The sequence below is a fragment of the Panthera tigris genome, chromosome A1, assembly GCF_018350195.1.
Source record: "Panthera tigris isolate Pti1 chromosome A1, P.tigris_Pti1_mat1.1, whole genome shotgun sequence".
Taxonomy (NCBI): domain Eukaryota; kingdom Metazoa; phylum Chordata; class Mammalia; order Carnivora; family Felidae; genus Panthera; species Panthera tigris.
This window is the reverse complement of record NC_056660.1, coordinates 100,123,584-100,141,959: the sequence shown is the minus strand read 5'-3', so window position 1 is coordinate 100,141,959 and position 18,376 is coordinate 100,123,584. Positions and strand designations below refer to the sequence as shown.

General features: G+C 44.1%; 1 protein-coding gene across 5 annotated transcripts in view; it reads right to left on the bottom strand.

Annotated features, from left to right (window-relative positions):
• Positions 1-18,376, bottom strand: part of LOC102972582 (synuclein alpha interacting protein) — a 156,986-nt gene that overhangs the window by 51,596 nt on the left and 87,014 nt on the right. For all 5 annotated transcript variants that reach the window (XM_007086852.3, XM_015539623.2, XM_042982746.1 and 2 more), the window contains one exon: positions 10,335-10,407. In XM_007086852.3, coding sequence (XP_007086914.1) covers positions 10,335-10,407 — 73 coding nt within the window. The remainder of the gene's footprint in view (positions 1-10,334; positions 10,408-18,376) is intronic.

The following is an 18,376-nucleotide window of genomic DNA, read 5'->3' as shown; positions in this document are numbered from 1 at the left end:
CGCTTTCATTGATGCCGTAAGCCCTTTATTGAGGGTATTGTGAGTCTGAAGGGGAAATACTGAGCACGTCCTTATTATAAAAATATCAACCAAAGATCTATTCGCATTAAGACATTAAAATACTATTGGAAAAGATTCACTGATTTGCTTCTAAAGTTCCGACTTCTAGTGGCTGTTGGTATCAGGCAGCTCTTGAAAGGGTCAGTTTCATGTTTCATTATTTCCAGCTCTTCCCAGGACTGTGAAGACTTGCTCCTATAAATTTGTGCCCTATCTCTACCCATCCCTTTGTTCTGTGAAAACTCATTTAATACTCAAGCCCTTACTACACTAGGTAGGAAAGTCGCTTCACCAAAGAGGCATGTTCTATCATGAAATCACTCAATATTTTGACAAGTTTAAAACTTTGAGCTTCAAAAGTACAGTTTACGTTTCAGAACAGGAGTTGGTGGGTCTGAAGAAAGTATATGGTTTCAGAGTTATTCTGTCATGTAAAAAGTATGCTGACCTTCACTTTGCCATTAGCAAAACCTCGTGAGTGCATTAAGTCTTGCATTCACTCCAGGTCCATTTTCCAGGCTCCTTTCTTTCTTTCCCTCCCTTCCTGTGCTGAATTGGAGAGAGAGACATGCATGTCAAGGGACAGCGGAGAGGCTCACCCAGCAAAGAAGCACTGAAACCAGGGAGAGCTTACTCTGGGTGGTATCCGGAAAGTGTTAGGAAGCTCAGTGTGGTTTTGCAAAGTGCAGACACACACCAGTTTTAACTGAAGGTGGCGATGTTTTACAGTGCTGATCTACAGTCAAAGACAAAGAACACCAGGTTCCTGCGAGCTTTCTTTCCAGAGAAAGAGGAGGCAGATGGAGGAGGGGTGGTGGCTGGAAAATCCGTATGCTACCCCCTACTCTCCAGCCCCAACTGATGACTCCCCAAATGCCCGATTATTTTATTTCTAAAAATGGAGCTAGGTACTTACGTTAGAAATATAGCTTTAGATCCAAAAAGAGAAACAGAAGGGGTTATGTCTTCAGGCCATAAGGGTATTCCCTACTGTTTTCTGGCTAAAAGCGAAATGAATTCTATCTTACCTGAGAAGCCAAGTGGTGAGTCTGTGAAATCGGGCCCCATTTTGAAAAGGATACTGTTTAAGGTCTGGAGGGGGTAGGGGAAATGGGAGGAAGGCCCAGTGCTGGCCTGCAGCATACTCTTTCTCTCCACAGCCCGCCTGATTGGGGGGCGGGAGTCTGTTCTCAAGAGCTCCCACCTGGGCCACAGGTTTTAGTTCATGGCCCTCGGAACAGACAGGTGGAGCGAAACTAAGCAAAGCACATACTGTTGCTCTTCCCGGGATAAATGAACAGGAGGGCTACTGCGTTCTGTCTTCTGGTGCAGTTTGCCATGTACTTCACAAGCATTATGGTCAACAACGGGGAAAAAAAACAACCCTTATGTGTATTTTAAGAATTTCTCAAAATTATATATTAAAAAAAATTTTTAGGGGTGCCTGGGTGGCTCAGGTCATGATCTCACTTCTCGTGGGACTTTGGCTCAGGTCATGATCCCACCACTACTGGGTCCAAGCCCCGTGTGGGGCTCTGTGCTGACAGCACAGAACCTCCTTGGGATTCTCTTTCTCTTCCTCTCTCTCTGCCCATTCTCTGCTCTATCTTGTGCTCTCAAAATAAATAAATAAGTAAACATTTTTTAAAAATGCAGATCCTGATTCAAGAGTCTGAGGTAAGGTCCGAGAGCCTGCCTTTCTAACAAGCTTGTAGGTCATGCCGATGGGTGGTGGTCCTGGCCCTGGGCCACACTGTGAGATGCCCCGGAAGGGTTGGACTTTTGCAGGTGACACTTGACTCTCTCTGAGGACCCTTCAACTATGAGACTCTAGGATTCTGTGTCTATGACTTGAGTTTCTTTTATGACCTTTTTTTTTTTTTTTTTTTAGGGGAAGAGTCAGCACAAAGGAGGCATGTGAATAACGAAGGCTCATTTAAAATTAAAAATATATACATTTTAAAAATGCTTATTCATTTTTTGAGACAGAGACAGCTTGACAGAGCACAAGCGGGGGAGGGGCAGAGAGAGACAGAGAGACCCAGAATCTGAAGCAGGCTTCAGGCTCTGAGCTGGCAACACAGAGCCCGACATGGGGCTCAAACTCATGAACCATGAGATCATGAACTGAGCTGAAGTCGGACACTTAACCCAGTGAACTACCTAGGTGCCCCTAAAAATTGTTAATGTTTATTTATTTTTGAGAGAGAGCGCGAGCAGGGGAGGGGCAGACAGAGAGGGAGACAGAGAATCCAAAGCAGACTCTGAGCTGTCAGCACAAAGCCCACTGCGGGGCCCAAACCCACAAACCGTGAGATCACGACCTGAGCTGAAGTTGGACTCTCAACCGACTGAGCCACGTAGAAACCCCAAAAGGGCTCATTTTAAATGGGAAGATGGAGCACATTTAGTTTCGGGAGACAAAAAGGATGTTTTCAGCAAGAAGTAGGCAGCTCTCAGAGGTGCCATGAAGCCCTGAAAGTGGTATTCTCCACACCCCTCCCCAACCCCATTGCACATGCTCACACTTGTGCCTTGGATTGGGAAGACGGGACAGGGAAACCACTCACTCTCCCTTATGAGAGGATGGAACTGTGGAGGCCGCACAAGGTACAAGTCACTCTGGAGGCTTCTGTATCGCTTCTTCCTTATCTCTTAGTTTCTTCTTTCCCTTCCCGCCTAAAGGATGCTTATCTCCCTACTTCCAAAGTTTCATCCTTCCTTCCCACAGACTTCCATGAACTCACTTCTACCAAGATTTCTTTATCAATGTAGAGGGTGGGGGATACGTTTCTTAGAGTTCAATAAAAAATAAACCAAAACACGAGAGAGGAGACCCCTTCCCCGAAGTTTTCTTTCCCTTTAACATTGTCTTTCTTTCTTTTCTTCTTTTTTAAGTTTATTTATTTTCAGAGAGAGAGTCCCACAAATGGGAGAGGGGCAGAGAGCGAGAGGAAGAGACAGGATCCCAAGCAGGCTCTGGGCTGACACAGGGCTTGAACGCATGAACCATGAGATCATGACCTGAGCCGAAATCAAGAGTCGGACGCTTAACTGACTGAGCCACCCAGGCGCCTCGGTCTCATTTCTTAATTCTACAATGCTATTAGGGAGCTGTGGTATTTGTAGCTCTGGCTAAGCAAACATAAGAAATGTTCATGGAAAGAGATGACGGGGCAAGTGTGTGATGTATTTAAGCTCTGCTCCTTCTAGCCCCCACTCGTTATTTGCAACATGACCAGAGGTTTACTTTGAACTTTTCCATCATCCCCCTGCTCCTATCTTTCCCCGCACTGACTTACACCCTTCCTCTCAGAAACATAAGCTAAGTGTTAACAGATTAAAGGCAGAGGTGGTCTCTCCCTCTGGATGGGGAGGCAGGTCTACTTTCATGGGTAAGTTTTGGGCTTCATTCAGAACGATGGCCGTGCCCATTCTGTAGCAGCAGGAAAAAGCAGCAGCTAAAAATTTCCCTGCATTATGATTATAACCGTACAAAAACAAGACCTCAGGAAAAGAAAGGCTAGAAACAAATGTAGAGTGACATTTTGTTTTGGTGGCAGGATTAGTTGTAGTTTTTACCTTCCACTTTTTTTCTTTTTATCTTTTTAGAGAAAGAGAGAGAAAGCAAGCATAGCTGGGGGGAGGAGCAGAGGGGGAAAGAGAATCCCAAACAGGCCTGCACTATCAGCACAGAGCCTGACCTGGGGCTTGATCCCAAGACCCTGGGATTATGCCTTGAGCTGAAATCAAGGGTTGGACGCTCAACCAACTGAGCCACTCAGGCACCCCCCTATCTTCCATTTTTCATAATGGATTATATCACCTTTATAAGTGTAGTTTTGGTAAAGAAAAAGAAAAATAATTGTTTTACTTGACTAACATTCTCATCTAGATGTCTTATTGTTTGCACATTTTTACTGTGGTTAGATAACTGAGATTTTTGTCATAGTTGTTAGATTCTTTGCCATATTGGATTGAAGTGTTCGTTTTCTTAACTGAGATTTTAGAAAATGTGTTTCTCTCTTCTGTGGAGTCCATTTTGCATTATATCATATGAGATACAGTCATCAGCAGGCCTTCCAATTTAAACTGCCCCACCAACCTTCACTTACAAGCTTTTAGCATTAAACCTTAATAAAATTGAAGATAGAGGGGTTATATATTTAGCACCATCAGCTACGTTACAGAAGGGTCAGGGGGATAAATTTCATGTCAACTTACTCTTTTTGCTGCTGGCTGAAATCCTTGAAAATCTTTAAAAACCACATATTTTCTTATTTTATTTATTTATTTTTTTAATATTTATTTATTTTTGAGAGACAGAGAGAGATAGAGCATAAGCAGGGGAGGGGCAGACAGAAAGGGAGACACAGAATCCGAAGCGGGCTCCAGGCTATGAGCTGTCAGCACAGAGCCAGATGTAGGGTTCGAACTCACGAATCATGAGATAGTGACCTAGGCAGAAGTCAGACGCTTAATCGACTAAGCCACCCAGGCGTTCCCCCCACTTTTTTTTTTTTTTTTAATTTTAGAGAGAGAGAGAAAGAGAGCACACGCTGAGGAGAGGGGCACATGGGGAGGGAGAGAGAGAATGGTAAGAAGCTCCATGCTCAGTGTGGAGCCCAATGCAGGGCTCAAGACCAGGACCCTGGGATCATGACCTGAGCCAGAATAAAGAGTTGGATGCTCAACCTACTGAGACACCCAGGTGCCATGAAAACCAAATATTTTCTAAGGTATGGCGTTTGTCACAAAATCTGCTCTCAGAGAGGCTAAAACTATAGCAAATGTGCAATGCGTTTAAATATACAACCACAGTGCTTTTTACTAAGTACCTACCAGATTTGAAGTTTAAAAAGAAAGGCTTTCCTTTGCTCCCTGTAATGTAAATTGTAGTCCATATTATGTAGGGTTTAAAATTCTTTCAGAATTGGGGTGCATGGATGACTCAGTCGGTTGAGTGTCCAGACTTCAGCTCAGGTCATGATCTTGTGGTTTGTGAGTTCGAGCCCCGCGTCGGGCTCTGTGCTGACAGCTCAGAGCCTGAAGCCTGCTTCAGATTCTGTCTCTCTCTCTCTCACTCTCTCTCTCTCTCTCTCTCTCTCTCTCACTGTCTGCCCCTCCCCCGCTTACACTCCGCCTGTCTCTCTCAAAAATAAAACAATAAAAAAATTTTAATTTCTCTCAGAGTCTGTTGTCAAACACATCCCAGGGCCATTTATTACTGTTACATAACTGAGTTTTCTCTCCTCGGTGCATTCTCAGTTCTCAGATGCAGAGCAGCATTAATATTTATCTGCCTTCTTTCATGAGAAAATTATCCAATGGGCTTAGCACATGCGTATTTGGAAAGAATCACAAGACACTGAAAGCACCATGAATTGAAACCTGTGTGCATTTGAATGTCCAATCAGTTAAAGAAAACTCCAAGTCAATGAAACTGAGTATGTCTGATTTGAACACCATATGTCGACATACATTACTCATCATCTGGAGAAAACTGTACGGCAGAGTTAACACTCACTGCCTTGTGCTGTCCTCTTTTCCTTCATGAGCAGCAGGGATTAAGCGGAGGATACGTGCAAATGTTTCACCAATAACTTCATTTCCCAGGTGCAAGTTTTCACACGTAACTTCCTTGCTGCTAATCCTTGTTTCACACCAGTAGCCACCCATGGCTCCTGGGATGAAAATTCCTGCTCAGTTGACTCAACTTCATAGGGCTCTGGAGTCAGAGCTGGTTTCAAAGGCACCTGCCAGGTCCAGAATTTTGGGAAAATTATTTATGCTCTATGAGCCTCAGTTTCCTCGCCATTAAATTGGGCATAATAATGGTCTTCCCTCAGAGAATTATCCTGAGGACAAATAAGCTGCTTATGGAGGACCTGGGACACTGAACACCTAAGAAATAACGTGGATCTCTCAACAGCACCAAGGAGCTCCAAAGAGAGGCCAAGTCTGTCCTGAAGGGTGCAATTTCTAGTACTTCACCTCCCTCCGACCTTGTTGTGGGACCTCCAGTACCTTCACACAGCTTTTCAAACTTCTTTTCTTGCAAAAATCTGAAGCTCAGTCACAGTGCAGTGTAACTGATGGAAGATAGTTTGAAATATTATTCCTGGCAGAGGAAACTGTATATTTCAACAGGAATCGAAGTCCTCGGCTAACAGAAGGGCACCTCTAGGACACGGTCATGCCCATCAGAGAGCTAGTGGAAGTGAGTGGGGCGCCGCCCCAAGCCTCTGACAACACTTTGCCATTCACCTTTCTCAATGCCCACCATGGGGCTGCACCAGGGTCTAGGGATGGTGGGGGGGTGGTGAGCTCTAGGCTGTATGTCTCATGGAAGGGCTTCCAAGGCCACCAGCAGGCTCTTCTGATGTTCCGGCTCCTTGAGAGGAAAAGGCAGAAAGGACAGGCATGTGTGTTGTCTCTGCAGCTCACTTGGGAAGGCAGGGGAGTTGGGTGGTGAGTCTTGGCAGGCTGACCGTGGGGCTGACAGGCTCTCATCAGACCACACGTGGAGCCACCCCAGGGTGCTCAATTTAAAGGAGGGTGCTGGTAATTTGCAGTCATCTGCGAGACAACAAGAATGAGCAGGACACGCTTAAAACTCTGGAGGGAAACTTCAACCTGGAGAAGACAAGACCCGGAGGGCCTGCCATCTCTAAACCCTTGGCACCTTGTCCAGGAGGGGTGGCCCTTCTCCATGGATCCAAAACAAGAACCAGGACTGAGGGATGGAATTTCAGGGATGCTTATTTGGGCTGAAAGTAAACAATGAGCCTTTATGGATGGGCAGCCCCATGGGACCGTGAGCTCTCTGTCATTCGAATGAGCAGGAAGGATAATGAGGATCCCCGTCGATGGGCTTTGGACCACATGATTTTGGTTTTTGGCCTTTTAAAAAACTTTTTATTTGTAAGCCATTAATTTTTCTCATTTGTAAATACATTTATGAAAGTTAAAAAGAATCAGTACAAAGAACACCTGTGTACCTTTTATCCGTATTCATCAACTGTCCACATTTTACTCATTTACTGTATTACCTGCATGTTCACTTGCGCGGTCTATCAGACCAGATAGGTTTTGGGTTCCTTCTGTTGAGAGTTAGGATTCTACACACCGAGGCTTCTTTCCAAGTCACAAGATTTTAGAAAAATTGAAATCCTGCTGGTGGTGCTTTCCGTAGCACTTAGCATAAAGCCGAAGTCCGCGTACGTGATCGATCAATAGAGCCCTACAGAGTCTGACTCTGACCATCTCCCAGACCTCATCTTCATTTCGATCACCCTGCTGCAGCTACTCTGGTTTTCTTTTTCTTCCTCATACATGCGAGGCTCATTCCTGGCATAGGGACTTCGCACTTGCTATATAGCTCCTCTGCCTTCAACAATCTGCACTGGTTATCTCTGGCCGGGTCTTTTATTAACACTCCCAGACCCTCCCCTCTCCCCTGCCCCACCAAGTGCCCTCCTCCAACTCCTACAAGTTACTCTATCACATTGCTTCGTCCCCTCTTACCACTGTGTGAAATGATCTGGTATTAATTCGTTTGCTTCCCTTCTTGCCACTCCCCGGAATGTAAACATTGTGAGAACGGGGGCCTTGTCTACATCTTACTTGTTCCCATGTCCTGAGTGTCAATGACAAAAAGTATTCAATTATTTGCTGAATGAATAAATAAAAAGGACAAATGGGTCCGAGAACACCTGGTCAAGGACTTGTTTGTGCAAAAATGGTTTTCAAAAGAGCCTTGATCAGGTGGAGTGTATTCTAAGCGAGGAGAGGTTTGGGGAAGAGTCTCCCCAGAGGCTGCCCCATCCAAAAGAAGGGGTGGACTCTTTTCAGAGGCCAGTGTGCCTTCGACTGCCGTCTGTTTGAAAAGATTACCATAAAGGTAGACATGTGCAAGGCCTCCTGGAGCCAAATCCTCGTGGGTAGTTGATATGAGCAAGAGTGGAGGGGTATAAGGAGGTGGTACTTCCATATCTGGATACCCTTGGAACTGAGAATGCCTCAATGCTTTCAAAAACTAGCTGTGAAAACTCTTTACTATGTTGATATTCCTTTCAAAGGAGCTCACAGATTATCTACAGTGATGCTACGGATAGATGGATTTTTCTATATGTTCTTTCTCTAGGATCACTCTTGCTCTGGGAGAAAGTAGTTTCGCAGCCTCCCAGTGAGGCCTACATGGGATGCTAGTAAAAGGCCTGAGTCTTGCCCACATACGTCCATTTCCTGTCAGGTCTAACTACTGCCGAGGACCTTGAGCACTGGGTCTTTGCCCTGGGTGAAGTCTAAAAGCTTTGACACTTGAAACTGGCCTCCTTCTCAACCAGAGCAGAAATATCCAACATCACCTATTGCGCAAGAGGTGGGAAGACACGTGACCTGGAGAAAGTGGAGTGAATCAGCCCCAGGAAAAATGATCTTTAACGGCTTTGGTTAATGCACTTACCTCAGTAAGCAAGAATAGCTATTAAACAGAGAAGAGCAGTTCACCACAGTCTATGAGGCAAAAATGCTGATTTTGAAAGTTTTGAAAGGATAATATCCTAAAATTAAATTAATGCCACTAAGTCAAGCTATTTGAGAGGAAGCCTACGCGATGGAAAAAGAACCCACTCGAGAGGTACACTTGCTGCTGTTTGAATCCCAGCTCTGCAACTTAACTGCTACGTGACTGCAGGCAAGATATTTAACTTCTCTGCTGTGCCTCAGTTTACCCACCTACAGCATTGGCATTCTACGTACTCCACCCATGGGGATTTTAGGATTAACAGAGCTAATGTGAGGAAAGGGCTTACAACAGTAGCTAGCACAGAAACAGTAACTTCAGATACCTCACCTAACTCTAATCCTAACAACACCTGGTAACGTTGGCAGAACAAGCTTCTTCTTTATTTTGTTGACAATCAGTTTGAGGCTGTACGTCATATGGGTGATAAGTCACTGAACCCTAACTTGGACTCAAGTCACTGCCCACAGTCAGCAATCCAACCTTGGAGCCTGGCGATGGCTTGTAAGGAGGCACATCTTTAAAAGCCTCATGGCTAGAGCCTTTGTTGAACCCGCCAGAAACTTGACATTGTTTGAAATTAAAAGGAAAAAGATAAAGAAAAACCCAAAACTCTGAAGGTAAATGAAGACTTTTATGCGAATGTAGAACTATCCTCTGCGTTTCTGACCCAAACATTGAAGTATTACTTTCACTCACACAAAAAACAGAGATAAACAAACCTAGAAAGACTATTTGTCCCATCTCCTCTAAGCAAAGTCTCCAAAGTAAACAAGCTGTCCAGGAAAAAAGTAGATTAGCTTTGGGCAAGTCTTCGGTAAGAAAGGCCTAGAATTCCAGTAGCTATACAGGTAAGGGTCCTCTATGAAACCTGATACACATCATCTGAGGATTATCTGGAACCTTCCATTCCCCATGGTTCTCAGGATCCTAGCTACTATCAGAGGAGGTGAGCTTGGCACGATCAATGGTGGTACCTTAGGGCAATTACTTCAAAAAATAATAAACATCCTTTCTTAGTTTAATGCCATTGTATCATTTCCATCAACATCCTTTTTTTTTTTTTTTTTTTTTTTTTTCATTTTCGCCCATCATGGAGAGAAAAGGAGAGAAACTTAATTTGATTTACAGAGGGAAAAACAACCCTGAATGTATTTTTTTTTTTTTTTTTTTTGGTCAGGGGTGGGGGTGTGTGCAAGGAGAAAAGGTCAACCAGCTGGTTTTCATCTGTATGCCATAATTCTCTGTTTAGTTTACACTATTAAACTCCAAAGCTTTGCTTTAATCTTAACTGTTACAGTATGCCTTCTTGCAGATCCTATCATGTCGCATCCCTGATAGGGTTTCAGATTCTGGCAAAGCACCATCCCCCAAGCTGGTCCTTGCCATATGGGTAGTAAACGCATCCAACATTTTTTCATTGGCGCCTCCATCATTATGTTTTGTCACCAATGGTTTCTCGGGTTTTCAGTAAATTGCCGCGTATACTGTGGTTTGGAGCTGTCCAGATGACGGCCTACGTTGATTTGTAGACAGCCGAGTCCTCATTAGGGCCTCCCTGTCCTGTTAGCCTGTGGAGGGTGACCTAACATCTGTTCGTTGAGGGAGTGTGCGTAGGGGGGTGAAGGGAGAAGCTGTAAAGGAAAGACAGAAAGCAGGGGCAAGTTGTGGGAGGGGGAGGCAGCTTCCTGGAGCCCTCCGCTCTCTCGGAGTCAGGAGAAGGAGAGGGATGAGGAGAGGGACCTACCTGATCTGTCTTCGCTTTGCGCATCACATCTTCGGCACAGTTCGGGGATGGTCTTGAGCGACGTCACCGAGTACTGGATGGGAAGCCGGAGGAGAAAGGGAATAAAACAACAACTTAAAACAAGAGCATTGCATTCATTCAAGTGGCCAGAAAAACCAAAGCACAAGAAGTGACACTTGAGTACAACATGTAGATCCAGAAAAGTCTAATTTTATCCTCAACGGGCTCCTCAGTGATCTGGCAGTGACCCAAGCTCTATCTGTATACATCTAAGCAGATGTACATCAAGAAGGGCTATGTACCCCTGCTTTAACATGCAAACTGTATCCGGCAGACATTCTCTCTCTTGTTGCTTCTGCGACTTGTGGAAGATGGAAGAATTTTCTGGCCTTGAGGAATTTCCGGAAGGTGTCTGGAATACATGCGTTTTGAGTCCGATTGTGAAGGGCCAAGGGGAGAAGCACCCAGCTTCCTGCAGCACCCAGGGTAGCCAGGAGCCTCACCTGTGCTGATATTCTCTGGGCTACACCAACGTCCCTCATGTCGCCACTTGCCAGAGGTTTTACTGTGTGGCATCCGTGAGCTCCGTGGGAAACACAGGGGGTGATGTTATAAAGAGCAAGAGGAGCTTGGTTCTCTGTCTGGAAGCTAATCTGTTTTATGTATAGATTAGACCAAACTGAAAGAAACCAGCCCCCGGGATCAACCGGGCACCGACTCAGGGGCCAGCTATCAGGATAACAAATTACGACATAAGGGGGCATAAAACCAGAAGGGCTAAAACAAATGTAAAATCAATAGCTCTGATTTACGGGGGTTCTGTCTGATGCCAATCAATCTTTCTTTAGAGAAGGATGTTTTAAAACAAAATAGATAGGATGAACTATTTCTTTAATCAAAGGACCATCTTCAATCATACATTAACTCATAAAATCCAGCTACCTACAAATATTTGGCTCTGTACCTTTGGGAATACTGTTCTTATGGGAATGAGAATGTGTGATAAAGGACTTCACTCAGAATTTGGGGGGGGGGAATGAGAAAAAAAACCTTTAATTAATCTGAAAGAAAAATGATCACGGGAAACTCATTAGGATTATTCTAGCATTACAAGTGAGGAATGTGTAATTAGGGTACATTTGTCAATAAGAAGGTACTCTAGTGAGCTTGATGTTGACAGATGAAGCGAAGGGTCTACATGGAGACCCCCCCAGTGCTTTCCACATGATGGCAGGACAGCAAGACAGAGGGAGGGGGCAGTTGTATGTATTGTCAATTTGCCAACCGCATGTCACAAACAAATTAAATCTGCAGGTCTTGCAAGTGAAAAATGAAATCTCAAATGACCAATTAGAGAAATTACTCCTACCTGTCTGATGCAATAACATCCTGTTTATGTTGGCCAGTCCTCAGAGACTACAGGTGCTACTAGTCAATCCACTCACATACTCAGAAAGAGGGAGGGCTGTCTCTTGAACCCAAACTGAACTTCAAGCATTTTTCCCCTTTTACAGTATGTTCTTTGGGGGATGGGGGTAACATAGGTACAGAAGGCATTTTTCTTGTTCCTAATAAGGTGCCTTATGTTCCTGGCCAAGTACAAGCTCTCTAAGGAATCCGGTAGCTTCTTGAGACCAGCTGGTACAGGTTAAATAATTACACAGTTTACAATTCAATTAAAACAGGGCCTTTTGTTTCCATGGCCATGCGCCCCACAAAAGCACCCTTTGGCAAAGTCTCACCCTTGCTCCTTCTGTCTTGTTTTGTTTTTCTCCCAAGGCAAATTTTAGAAAGAGGGAGCTAAAGATGGATTAGTGTTTAAATGGAGTTAATGATAAACTGAATAAGGTTGTTCACGGGGCTTAATGATATATATTTGATTAAACTGGCTGCGGGGCTTCCTGCATTTTCAGCCACATGCATCCTAACCGCCACCTCTCACCCCAAAGTCGGCTACATCAGAATCTCTGAATTATGAGCTCTACCCCCAGCTCTTCCTACGTGACCTCAAAGATCCTGAGTGTGCAGCAACTTTTAACATAATGACATTTAAGTTCGAGCAGCACAGGCTGCCCGGATGGTGTGGGGACTGAGCAACAGGCAGAGGATGAACCTCGCGGAGCCCCACGCACCACCTCAACCTGTGTTACCCGCGGCAGCTCTGTCTCTCCACCCTTGGCGTACAGAAAGTCACTTCTGTGACGTCACTTCTGTGACGTCTCAATTCTTTGGGAATAATGACCTTGAGGAAAAAGTCATGTGCTGTGCCTGGTGATGAAAATTACAAATACAGCCATCTGAGAAAAGGGTGATGTGTTGGCCAGACAATCAAAGTTTTGGGGAACCGTAAGGGTATGTGGAATGTCAAATTCAGCAAAGACTCCAATCTACACTGTGAACAAATTTACCATCCTTTATAAAGACACAAGAAACAGAATCAGTTTGGGTATTCGTTTCAGTAAGCACAAACGCTGCTCTCTGGATAGGAGATGAAGCTTAAGAGAATGTTGTACGGTCAGGTCACGATGGGAAGAGTGGCCGGAGAAACATACAATTCACAAAACCAACATGCGAAAACATTTTCATATTTGCACATTTGGGAATAAGCAAATGACCCAGGAAGTCTCTCTCGCACGAGTGCATTGTCCTACCATCTGGGAGCTAAAAGGGAGGGCTCCCCAGCCCTTCATCCCAGTACAAAGGACAGATGGCCTTTTAGAAGGAGCTGTCTGATAGCCAAGCCACCTCATTCTCCGGACAGCGGCCAACTCCCTGGGCAACAACTACTGTCATTTTGGCCCTATCAGAACCAAAGTCCAAAGTGTCTTCCCTGTCTCTTGCTCCCAACCCCAGCCTTTATATTCTGTTCCCTTGATGCCTTTTATCCTTGGGTGATTAGAGAGAGGGGGGTTGCAGATGGTTGTTTCCTGGTTTTATGTCACTCTTGTTCTTTTTCGAAAAATCTTCCAGAGGTTAGTCCCGTAGAAATAGCCTTTGTGATTCAAACTTCCTTTCCAGGTCTCAAGAAAAGCCCCTTCTACAGGTGGACCAGTTGCCTCCACTTCTTCAGTGTGCATACAGTGTGCATTCAAAGTTTAGTTCCACCTTCTGTACCTTGGCTGGCAAAGCTTTCCTCTGGCCAGGGAAAAGCTGCCTTTCTGCAAGGCTAGCTTGCGCTGTGCTTTCTGCATGAAACCCTGGCTAACTGCTTCAGCCCTAAATGACCTTGCTCTTTACTGCCCTTGGTAAAATACTGCCTTGCCTTGGGCTCTGCTGTTTCCTCGATGTTAGTGTTGGCTCCCACAATTGCCTGAGGGAACGGATGGTGTCTCTGACTTGCATATACACGTGGCACACAGTGGCTTATTAACTATTTGACTGGAATACCAAGACAAACACACATTTGATGGATCCCCGGCAGAATATTACAGCTGTTCAAAGGAGTTCTTTCATACTTAGGTAGTAAGTGGGCATTTCTTCCATGCTTCCATACTTGCACTCCAATTAACTGGCTTTCTAAAATGCAGATTTGACTAAGGTGCTTCTCTGTTTCACATCCTTCAGTGGCTCTGCACGGACTACAGGGCAAAGCCTCAGCATGGCACAGGAAGCCTTCCATGAGCTCGGACTTATCTCTTACCATTGTTCACTTCTTTTTTGATTGTGGCAATATGAAATTTCTTAGGGATGCCATATCTGCTGTTCTACCTGTCTATACTGTTAGGCGTGCCATTCCATCGACCTGGAATGCTATTCCACCCAGTTCATTAGGCAAACTTTTTTTAATTTTTCAAGATCGGCCTGGGAATCACTTCTATAGAATCTTCTCCCACACTCCCAGATGGAAGTGATTCCAGCTTTCAAAGTGTGGTGTCTGGACCGGGGGCACAGACACCATCTAGGAAGTTGTTAGGAATTCACAGTCTTGGGCCCCATCCCCAGAAACTCTGAGGGTAGAGCCCAGCAATCTGTATTTTTACAAGCCAACTAGATGATTTTGATGCATGCTAACATTTAGGAACAACTGCTTTATATATAATTTAGGCATAAATCCATTACAGAATCCATCCATGATATTTCACCTATATGTTTATGTCACTGCTTTCTCTGCTTCCTGAGGGTGTGGACAATATTGTGTTTACCAAAGATAGTGGGTACTTACTGAACTTGAATAAAATGAATTCCCCTATGTAATCATGATTTTAGTGGCAATAATAAAAACAGTAACAGTAATAGTTAATAGTTATATAGCCCTCATCTTCCTAAAAAATCCCTCATTATTACAAGTCTAGCCATGAAATTATGGTATATTTAAAAGAAAAAAACACACCTCTAATAGATTAACAGTATGGGTACTGGCTGATGCCTTAGCCTTCTGTATAAAGAACAATGGATCTGGATCCAGAAGATGCAGATTCAAGCCCCAGTTCTGGTATTTGTTTAGTTTTTAAATGTTTATTTTTGAGACAGAGAGCAAGGGCACACAAGCAGGGGAGTGGAAGAGAGAGGAGGAAACAGAGGATCCAAAGTGGGGTCTGAGCTAGAGCCCCATGGGGCGCTCGAATTCATGAACTGCGAGACCATGACGTGAGCTGAAGTCAGATGCTTAACTGACTGACCCCGCCAGGTGCCCCAGGTTCTGGTATTTATTAACTGAGGTTCTGGACAAACCAGTCATTTCATATCTCTGGGGTTTGCTTTCTTTATTTATAGAACACAGATAATCATATGTGGATAATACAAGTGAAGTCAGTTTACAAGCCGTGAAACGATGTTGAATGTTTTTGTCTCTTCTCCCTAACCTGTTTTCCACCTGTGCACACAGCCCTTCCCTCATCATCTTCATTGCCCTCCTGACTTTGAAGCTCAGTTGATCCAGATGTGGGAATTTTAGAGACAGAAGACGGGGTTGAGCTGGACTGGAAAGGAGAGCCCAGCCTGCCCCAGCACATTATTTAACTTCTCTTTGGTCTTTCCTCCTTTATGAGAGTCCATGGCCAAGGGCCGACACTGAAACATTTCTTTGCGAACTCGAGTTGATATGACACAAGACAATCCTACACATCCCTGCCTGAGCCAGTCAATTTTGTCACTCAGCCATGCAAAACAGTTTGAGCGTGCATGGGATTCATAATAGTGCGTGATTTCTACACCAAGCCATAAGGATCTCTGACCATCCTAGATATTGTTCAAGACTGAAAGGCTTTGGCCCTTACTCCTGAAAGCTGGAGCCAGTTGGGTGAACATGCAGACATTACTCAAGCGGTAATGAGCCACAGGGAAAGAATAAAAGAACTAAAATCCCAAACACCTTTTGAAGCTAGAGACTTTTAAACAGCTAAGGTCTCATTAAGTTTCCAAAAGAAACAATTAAGCCAGTCATCCAAACAACCATCCTGAAATTCATGATTTCTCACAAAGCTTTCCAAAATTCAGGCAGGCATCTCAATACACACCCAGTGAAACAGCAACTGTGTGTGCACGCAAAGCTGGCAGTGAAAGCAGACACACCCTGAAGCGAGGTTTTCAGAAATGTAGTATTTTCCTGAAGTCTGGAACTCCTCTCCAGTGGCCTGCCCTTCCAATTGAGGAAGGTGTGTCCTGACTTCATGCCTTCCCCACAGAGGATGTGGCATTAACAGTCCACCTCTTCGCCACTAGCCCTCCACTTGTGCTCCTGTCTCTTCCCCTCCCATCCCTTCAGGTCTCTGGCTCTGCCATCATCCCTCGTCCCTCCATCTTGTCAGTCACCCTCTCGACATCAGCTCTCTCCTCTGACAAACAAGCAGCTCTGCCACCTGAAGACATGCTGCCTCCTCAGTGAATCATGGCCTTTCTTGCTCTTGTGTTCACTGCCATCTTTTTTTCAAGAATTGCTGTGGTTCTCTTCTCTCCTCCCTCATCTCTTACATTTGCTCTTCTAGCCACCACAACATGGCTTCTGTTCACTACCCCCAAAGGCCCTGCTCTTACTATGCCCTTCAATGGGTCTTAACTGGAAAATCCAACCATTCTCTTTTTTTATCATGACCCAATCCCTGCTATTTACCCCTTGCTCCTTTAAATTCATTAGATACCTCTCTCCCTTTTAAGATCCCTTAGCATTCCTCGTGTACTTCTGAAAACGATTTCCCAGTCTCTTTCATAGAAGCCTCTTTTCCCTCGTCCCATGTGGGACATACTTCTACGCAGTTCCGTTCTCGGAATGTTATTCCTTCCACATTCCATGTTTCACAGGTGGCCATACAGATGCCCACAGTCTTAACGACCACCTCTACATAGTACAAATACTGGCGATCTATGTTTTCATACATTCATCCCAGACGGCTTTAAATACCTTCTATCATTTAGGCTTTGTGAAAGAAAATTATTACAAATGATCCTCTTTTCAAATGCATTTGATTTTTGTTCTTGTTCCTTGTTTTTATTCTATTGAGAGGGTTTTTTTTAAAATTAATAATAATCAAATTCTTGGGGTGCCTGGCTGGCTCAGTCAGTTAAGTGTCCTACTTCATGGTTGGCCCTGCATCAGGCTCTGTGCTGACAGCTCGGAGCCTGGAGCCTGCTTCAGATTCTGCGTCTCCTTCTCTCTCTGCCCCTCCCCCACTCACGCTCTGTCTCTCTCTGTCTCTCAAAAACAAATAAACATTAAAAAAAATTTAAAAAGATAATCAAATTATTTTACGCTAAGACATATTTTGTAGCTGGTATTTGGGAAAATTCAGTAACTGTTTTGCCCATTTTAAGAGTTTACCACATACAGCATTATATTGCTCATATGTGTAGTTAGGCAAAAGATGAAGGTCCACATTGGCAAGTGTGGTGAGATATCACAGCAATGAGTGGTCCCCCTTTGTGAGGACAAGTGATCATGGATGAGAAGAGACCTCAATGAACTGAGCCAACCACAGGTAACCAACAAGCCCAGCAGCAGTCATTTTCAACACAGGGGTTACATATATGGTTTCTGCAGCCAGACCATCCATGTTATATCCTGGCTTCACCATTTTCCAGATAATTCATATTAGTTACTTAACCTCTGCCTACCAGTTTCTTCACCTGTAAAGCAGGGTAATAACGGTGCTTATATCAAGAGCATGCTGTGAAGACGATGAATTTAATAATGTAAAGCCTAGGTAAGAGTGTCTGATACATACTAAGTGTTCAATAAATGCTAGCCATTACTTACATTAACAAGTATACAAAATGAGCATGTGGAAGTGAAGCCAAAGCAACGGCAACTATTGAGGCAAAAATTCCAAGTCACAAAAAAATTGCAAAAGAAATTTAACTTGCAGTAGGACACAGGGCTGGCTATAATACTTGTTCAGCCTCAGTGATGGTCTAGTTTCAATTGTGAGCCAATTATCAATCACCACAAAAATATAAAGGCCGTCAAGAACAGAGTTTGATATTGTAATTAAATCTGACCTTCTATGGATTCAACTGGACATTTCATAATATGCTCAATTATTATTAAAGGGTCCTGGAAACTCTAAGAACATCGATCCGGTCTGTGTCATTCACCCGAGCTTAGAACTGCTCTTGGAACACTGTAACTGTTTAATACATGTTGTTGAGTAGATCACCACTAAATCTAGTACATAAAAGGTAAATAGTTTGTGTGAATAATCTGCATTGCCAATCTAATATGTGCTATAACTCATAAGCAAGATAAGACATTTTAGGGCTATCTGCAGAGTAAGAGAAGAGCAAAAGAAAAAATCTGGCAGTTGTTCATTCTTGGAAATCATTCTATCTATAAGGCTGCTCTCCACATTCTCAGGAAGGGGTATGGAATCCAAGATGTTAAGTCTGGGTCCCCAGGTTCTGGTCTTGGGCTCTTATACTACCTATGGGACATGAACACATCGTTCATCTTGTCTGGACTAGATTATTCCTAATTCCTTTCCTGGCAGGTGTTACCGAAACAAGAGAACACAGACGACACAGGATAGTAGAACAAGGCATGAGGTTTTTGATAACGGGCACCACAGGAGGAAGGAATGAAAGGTAATGCAGACTTGAATACAAGACATTTG